The sequence below is a fragment of the Hyalella azteca genome, unplaced genomic scaffold, assembly GCF_000764305.2.
Source record: "Hyalella azteca isolate HAZT.00-mixed unplaced genomic scaffold, Hazt_2.0.2 contig10753, whole genome shotgun sequence".
In the NCBI taxonomy this organism is placed as follows: Eukaryota; Metazoa; Arthropoda; class Malacostraca; order Amphipoda; family Hyalellidae; genus Hyalella; species Hyalella azteca.
The window spans coordinates 106,153-114,473 of NW_025940776.1; the positions used below are offsets into that span (position 1 = coordinate 106,153).

General features: G+C 39.6%; 1 protein-coding gene across 1 annotated transcript in view; it reads left to right on the forward strand.

The window, feature by feature from the left end:
- Nucleotides 1-906: 906 nt before the first annotated feature.
- LOC108680884 (acetylcholinesterase) overlaps nucleotides 907-8,321 on the forward strand; it is an 18,049-nt gene continuing 10,634 nt past the window's right edge. The window contains exons 1-3 of the mRNA XM_018169810.2: nucleotides 907-955; nucleotides 2,045-3,555; nucleotides 4,483-4,658. Coding sequence (XP_018025299.1) covers nucleotides 2,066-3,555; nucleotides 4,483-4,658 — 1,666 coding nt within the window. The 5' untranslated portion in view covers nucleotides 907-955; nucleotides 2,045-2,065. The remainder of the gene's footprint in view (nucleotides 956-2,044; nucleotides 3,556-4,482; nucleotides 4,659-8,321) is intronic.

An 8,321-nucleotide genomic window follows, 5' to 3' on the forward strand; every position in this document is an offset into this window, starting at 1 on the left:
GAAAAGACAATTGGGATAGAAAGTGAGAAATAATAAAAAAATACCATTGAAGATTTCGAAGCTAAGCTCTTGATATGTAACAATTTTTATATTTCAATGAACAACTTGAATAAATTCATTCAAATGTTGTTTTTGCTCTAATTTGTTATTATGTTCGTTTTTTGACTGCCGCTCCCCGGCACCGACAAAATACGAGGATAACTTTTGATAAATTTTGCTAAAGGTGGCTTGCTTTGACCTTCAGGGCTCCTGTAATAACCTTGGATATTATTATGTATAACAATCATTATTCTCGATCGCAGTCTTCCCATTGACCAGTTCAAATAACGACCACCTGACGAGGGAGATTACCTACTGTATTGTTTATCTTGCGTGTACTGTGCATGAATTAAATAGTGATCAATCAAATTGATCATCAGTTGCCAGTGATAGTATTACTGTATACATGAGATTATTATTATGAAATAATGATTAGAGAATTAGACATCAGATGATCAACGACCAGATTGATGACTAACGATTAAAAACTACAAAAAGAGAATAATTTACCAGTTGACACGAACGAAATTAGAATTTTCATTAAATACTTCAGAGGGGAAGATTTGTACTTGCCCTCTTATTTAGAAACAGCCTGTAACAATCCTCAATATTTTTATTAAAAATGAAGATTCATTAAAAATGGAATTACATTGTTTCCAGGAACGATGTTAATAAAACGAGTATGTCGGAAATTCTTAGTTTTATCTTTCAATTTGCTTGCTAACATATTTGAAAGAAAATATATTTTTAGTATCAATCATATTCAATCGAATTTAAAAAATCATTAGTAATCAACTTTTTCTTAAATTCTACGCCAAGATACAATTTAAACTTTATGTCGAGACGAGTTATGAAACTTTGACAGTTGTTTCTCCTTCAGGCGCAGCTAATTACATCTGCAAGATAACTTCCGCAGGTCAGAGTCATGGCGATAACCCAAAGTTTTGTGTTAACGGCTAGGAAGAAACATCAGCTGGTCGTAAAATGAATGGAATCGAGTCAAAACCACACCAGTTACAATTGCCTAAATAGTAGCTTCATTGGGTCAGGTCCATTCGAATAGTTAAAGTAGTAATCTAATTTGGTGTGATACATTACCACTGTTCAAGAAGTGATCTCATTTGGCCTCCCTCATCACAATTGTTTAAGTAAGAGCATGAATTGGTAACACTCTTAATAATTGTTTAAATATAATCTCATTTGGTCTGACTCATTGCGACACTTTGATACCAATTCAGGCACATCCAATGTCCTAGAGATTTTAGAAGAATAATTGTTTACGAATTGGGCATGGCAAATAGTCGGTCATCGCCCTAATAGCTCTCTTCACTGAGTCACGGTCGTTTGTACTTATAATTGTAAATCTGAGATTTAAAGTAATATAAGAGTCAAAAACTAAATGCTTCGAGAAATTCCGATATTATGAGGAAAAATATGGTCAATGGTGGTACGTCCCTGAAGTTTGTTGGAAATTTATGACAAATCATCGCGAATAATCTGTTAATTGCACGAAAAATTATCTTCAAAATATTCATGCTTCCATAAGATAATATTCAAAGACTATAAATTTTGGTAATGTTTTGCAAAATTTAAAAAAGAGGAACTTAATAGGTATTTGAGTGTCGAGTCTTACCTACACGTTTCACTTGTTTCTGCATGTGGTTTTTGCGATCATAATGAATGTTTAGGCGTACATGACTGAACGATTATTTTTTAACCAAACATTATTCTACGTAGGCTCGCAAGTAACTAGCCTTGTTGAGGCTACTCAAGAAAATTGATTCTAGGAAGGCACAGACATGAGAATCTATTACGACATACGTGTAATATATTTCCTTTCTTCTTTCTCGCAACGGGAGTTACAATGTAATTCTTAAGAATTTAAATATATTTCGGTACCATGCAATAAATTAAAAAATATATAATTTTTTGAAACAATACGGTAAGTTGGACATAATAACAGTATTGTTATTTCAAGTGCGGTTTTCCTCCTTTTCTCAAGCAGGAAGGTAGCAAGGCCACCACAATGTGGTGCAGGTATCTGGTTCTGGCGCTGGTCTTCACGCTGGGCACATCTGCCTTGCACGACCCTCTTGTGGTCAACACAAGGAAAGGGAAAGTCAAAGGGAAAACCGTAAAGACGGCTTTAGGTGGCGAAGTTGATGCATGGTACAGCATCCCATTTGCCAAGCCCCCTGTGGGAGACCTCAGGTTTAGACATCCTATCCCCATCGACCGTTGGCACGACGTCAAGGATGCAACAGAACTCCCTAATTCCTGTTGGCAAACTTTGGACGACTTTTTCGGAAATTTTGAAGGTTCGACAATGTGGAACGCCAATACCCCAATGAGTGAAGATTGCTTATATCTCTCAATCATAGTTCCGAAACCGAGACCTACCAACGTGCCCGTTTTGGTTTGGATTTACGGAGGAGGCTTCTACTCGGGCACCTCTTCGCTCGAAGTGTACGACTACCGCACTCTGGCTGACAACCAGAACGTGATTATAGTCGCTCCTCACTACCGTATTGCGAGTCTAGGCTTCCTATACATGGGCACTCCCGACGTGCCAGGCAACACAGGGCTTTTCGATCAACTAATGGCTTTAGAATGGATCAAAGACAACATTGAATTCTTTGGTGGGAATCCGAACAACATAACATTGATGGGAGAATCTGCTGGCGCGACATCCATCAGTATGCTTTTGTTGTCTCCCCTCTCCCGTAACTTGTTTAGTCAGGCAATCATGCAGTCGGGGTCCGCGACTGTTCCCTGGGGTATAATGAGCAAAAAGGAAAACATGCTCAGAGGTCAACGTCTCGCCGAAGCCGTGGGCTGCCCCACCGACATGAGTAATCCATCTGTTGTCATCGACTGTCTGCGATCAAAAAATGCTTCTGAGTTAGTCAATAGTGAAACTTCAAACGGGGTGACAGACTTCCCGTTTGTCCCAATCATCGACGGGGCCTTCTTCGATAAATTGCCCATTGAATACCTGAGAAACGGCGACTTTAAGAAGTGCAATATCTTGATGGGAAGTAACACGGAGGAAGGCTACTGGTTCATCATGTATTTTCTTCCCAGTTTGTTCCGTCGCGAAGAAAATGTGTTGATCACACGAGCAGAATTTGAGAGGTCGGTCCGAGCTTTGTTCCCGTACTTCAACGAGTTGATATTGCAAGCCATCATGTACCAATACACCGATTGGATCGACCCCGAAGACGGTGCTAAGAATCGAAATGCCATCGATAAAATGATTGGCGATTACCACTTCACTTGCAACGTCAACGAGTTTGCGGAGTACTACAGCAAGAGCGGCAACAACGTCTACATGTATTACTTCAAGCACAGGTCCAGTGGCAGCAAATGGCCCAAGTGGACAGGTGTTCTTCATGCCGATGAAATAAGCTTCCTATTCGGCCAGCCTCTTAACCCCAAGTACACAACCTTTACCGAGGTGGAGCAAGACCTATCGCGCCAGATGATGACTTACTGGGGGAACTTCATCAAAACTGGGTGAGTTTATTTTTTCTCTATAGATTATGACTTCCATCGAAACTGAGTAAATTAGAAATTTTTCTGACAGGTAAGGACGTCATTTGGACATTTCATCAGAATTGGTTCTGTTCGGTATATTTAATCACGTGAAGTAGACTTGCTGGGGTAAATTTGCTTCGCTTTGACTTAGTAAGATTCTCAGTGATGTAAATTGTGGTTCTTTTTGGAGTGATAAGAAATCTACAATCTCTAGGAAAGAATTTTTCAGAACGTTTTTTACTATTCTAATCTTGCTGGAAGTTATATTTAATAAGTGACTAGTAACCACCAGCGTTATAATCAAGTCCACCTCATAATTATGTCCAAACAAATATTTTATCTTTCGGTCAACGGGAAACTTGGCGGAGTTTATTACTTCTTTAATTAAAATTAGCCAGTTTGCTTTAAAAATAATTATATAAATTACATAATTGCATGCAAATCATGAAGCACCAACCAGTGAACTTTCTTTTCCCATAGATGATCTAGATAACTTCTGTCAATATTATTAATTTATAAATCTGATTTCAGGAGATCATCAGACGGTAATCAATATCGCAGTAGAATGAATTTTTTATCTTTCTGGAAACCCAGCAATAACTAATGGACAAATTTTTAGTCACATTCTTAATTTCTCTCCTGGCGATCCTGTCCTAGATGAGACTACTTCTTCTATTATCTCTATGATTTATTCAGTATAGATCTTGAATATACCCTTCATCACTTCTTATGATTTTAATATCATTCATTCTTTAAGTCACTGAGGCCTTCGTGAAATGAGCAACATACCTCCATTAATTTTGCTGTAAAATGATTATGACCGAATCAAAGATAATTGGTTGTGTCTCTGAGAGGATGGACCCAATTTTTTCTGATTTATTAAAAATTCCCTAATTTCCTCGCCAGGAACCCAAGTGAAGGGGACCACCGCTCCTTCGCCAAGACCAAGTGGCCTCTGTACTCCCCAGCCACGAAGGAGTACCTCATCCTGAGCGGGGAGGAGTCCGGCCTGGGGAGGGGACCGAGACTCAAGGAGTGCGCCTTCTGGAAGTCCTTCCTGCCGCAGCTTGTCAAGCATTCAGGTGAGATCTGGCCAGTAGTTAAGGAGAACAAAAACTCTTAATAGGAATATACATGGACAAGTTCAGCACCAATTGAAATAATCAAAGGTGGTATATTTTAGTGCTCCTTAAACGTTTTGATGTCAAATGTGTTCACATTAAAGGTGTTCACGTCTGAGGTGCTAACGTAAATGTGTTCATGTTTGAGGTGTGTACGTAAATGTGTTTTTTGTCAGTTGTGTTAATTTCAAAAGTGTTCACTAAGGTGAGTGCACTTCAAAAAAGTCAATACCTGACCTTCCGAAGGCCACCAATGCAAGGCCCATCGTTAACCGCTGTCGTGCTGTGAAGCCATTCCCGTAACTGGGGCACTTAGATCGCATCGTGAGTGGACGATACGGCAAAACCGATGGCATGTCTGATGCCTGTCGTGACAAAACAGATGGTATGTTTGATGACTGCCGTGACAATATCGAGGGCATGTCTGATGTCTGCCGTGACAATACCGAGGGAATGTCTGATGTCTGCCGTGACAATATCGAGGGAATGTCTGATGTCTGCCGTGACAATACCGATGGTATGTTTGATGTCTGCTGTGAAAAGCCGAGATAATGTTTGATGTTTGCCATAACAACACCGAGGGAATGTTTGATGACTGCTGTGACAATACCTATGGAATGTTTGGCGTGTATTACACGCCATATTTCCTGTCGTGATAATACCAGAAGAATATTTGATGTTTTCCGTGACCATTTAGCGAGCCGGGACTTCAAGTGCTCTGCGCAGTGTTTTCGATTGTGTTCAATGTCTAAGCCTTCAATCCATTTCTTATCTCAAGCCAACTCGACTTGCTACAGCGTAGTCGTTAGTTACACTTGAGAACATTACCCATTTTAATGCAGGGATGCTGCGACTGTTGAGTACATTCAGGCAACGAGTATTATATTAATCATGTGGAGTATATCTAGACAGAGTAAATTCGTAAGCACATTCGACGCCTATATTATGTTGACTAATTAACCCACTGTTGATCCGGCCAAGCTCATTTTAGTTATGTTTTTTTTTTGGTTTCAGTTATGTGTCCCTGATGCACATTTCAAGCGCCTCCAGACTTATTATATATTTCTACCTGAACCTGCGAATAGGGATTCATTGACTAAGTGCGTTATGGATAACTAAGACACCATCTGTCTTGAGAACTTGGTTTAACACGGGGTGGTAATATATGAGAGTTTTATAGTGGCATAAGGCTAAGACGTCGACCGTTTGGTCGGAGTAGTTCTAACGCAAGTTACATTGCGGCGTACATGTCAGCTTCCGGGGGGACTATATAAGGGTCCCAGCCCTTTTATAGAATCACGGCTTCCGCCCAGTAATGAGGTCTTAATCGCGTGATCTTTCACGAGGTGTTGTCCATGTTGACTCAGGTCTGGTACTTTTTCATCAATCTCTATCACGTCTAGTGAATAATAAGTATTAATTATAATTAATAGAATTAAACGCCTGATTAACGTCGGATATATTTTGAAATTTATATTAACTTTGAGGGAATTTTTTGTTTGCATCGCTTTACTATTTCCAATCTTCAATGTATAGGAACATTCAAATCGAGTAATAATTCCGCCAAGCTTTTGCAAAGCTATCTAATTCATTCCTTTATTCCCAATACCATCACAGGCTGCTTTATAAGTTAATCCTCTCTAGTCATGACTAAAGAGAGAATGTAATTCATACACACTTCTTCTCAAATATTCAATGATATTCCTATATTATTGATAAGAAAATCTATTATTCTTAATGCCTAAAAATTGGTCCTATTAATATTAACTTTATTACTTTCTGACCCTTAATAACTCTTTATTTTTCGGGCTGACTAATTTCACTTTTTTATTAACGCTCAAGCTTTATTCCATCCTCCTTAGATATCAAATAAGTCGCCTGTTCGCGTGCTGGAAGACTAATTACCTTTTGTGAACGCTTCAACTGTACCTGTCTGACATATCAATAACTCTTCAGTTTGCGTGCTGACAGACTAAGCACCTTTTATTAACTTTTTTCCTTGCTAGTTTATGAATGGGTCACTCGTTTCATTGCCCAACTTCTACGGCCTTGAGCACGAGCTCGTGAATTCAGATTATTGCCTTGAGTTCTGAATGATATTTGATACTGTGAAGGCCTTGCGTGCGCCGGGCCTTTGCTAAGACGGCAAGAAGAACTTGCTTTTTTTGATTTGCACCTGCCCTCGACACTGAACGATATATTCCATTGCTAAGACGGCAATAAGAACTAGCTTTTTTGATTTGCACCTGCCCTCTACACTGAACGATATATTCCATTGCTTGTTACTATACATTACTGCAGCTGCAATTGTTGTTACTGCAGCTATAATTGTTACTGCAGCTGTAATTGTTGTTACTGCAGCTATAATTGTTACTGCAGCTGTAATTGTTGTTACTGCAGCTGGAATTGTTGTTACTGCAGCTGGAATTGTTGTTACTGCAGTTGTAATTGTTGTTACTGCAGCTGTAATTGTTGTTACTGCAGTTGTAACTGTTGTTGCTTTACATTACTTCAGGTGTAATTGGTGTTACTCCGCGTTACTGCATTTGGAAATTTTCATACCGCACGTTTCGGCAAGGTCTAACTCATGCGTATGCGTATAACTCATGCGTATGCGTATGACTCATGCGTATGCCACAATCATATCGCACGTGATCATTGTGACCTTGCGTAAAACAACTGCAATTGTTTGTACTCTGCGTTATTGCAGCTGTTTCATCTTTTACTTTTAGTTACTGCATCGGTATTAGCTGTTACTTCGAGTTATTACTGCGCCCTATGCTGATAAGTCCAGCTGCTGCAGTTGTATTCTAGCCTCAAATTTCAAGAGAAATAACATTGATGTTCACAGTTTTGTTGTGGCAATTTATGAAGCGTCGATTGGTGTATTCTTGGGGCACAAGGCAAATTAGAGGCGACTGAAGGAAGGCCAATGAATGGCTTACGGGTGGCCGGTGCTGGGGCGGCTGCGAATATCATGAGGGATGGCTGGATACGACTCAGAATAAGTCAGTGTTTTGTGCATTAATTAAATGTCTCGATGAAATGTTAAGGGCTCGATTGAAGTTCCTCTTAAATGAGGAGTTAAAGTTTTTAAAAAATTCAGTGAATTTCTCATTAAATAAGCAAATCATTTCATTAGAAACCTTAGAAGGATGAGCATCTAAGACACGAGTTCCATCAAATGACTTTAAATAATTATTCACTTACAAAATACATTTCTCTAGAGTTGCAATAATTCGTGTATGTGACTATATATATTACGTTTCCGCGTTATTATAGCCGGTATGTTGACTTGTAAATACTGGATATAAGTCAATTAATCACCATAAACTTCTTGCGAGTATGACGCTCAATCAATTCACCAGAAGCATGTTCGTGAAGTGAGCTATCGCTGCATGTTTGCGCTGCATGTTTGCGCTGTATGTTTGCGCTGCATGTTTGTGCTGCATGTTTGCGCTGCATGTTTGTGCTGCATGTTTGCGCTGCATGTTTGTGCTGCATGTTTGCGCTGCATGTTTGCGCTGCATGTTTGCGCTGCATGTTTGCGCTGCATGTTTGCGCTGCATATTTGCGCTGCATGTTTGCGCTGCATGTTTGCGCTGCATGTTTGCGCTGCATGTT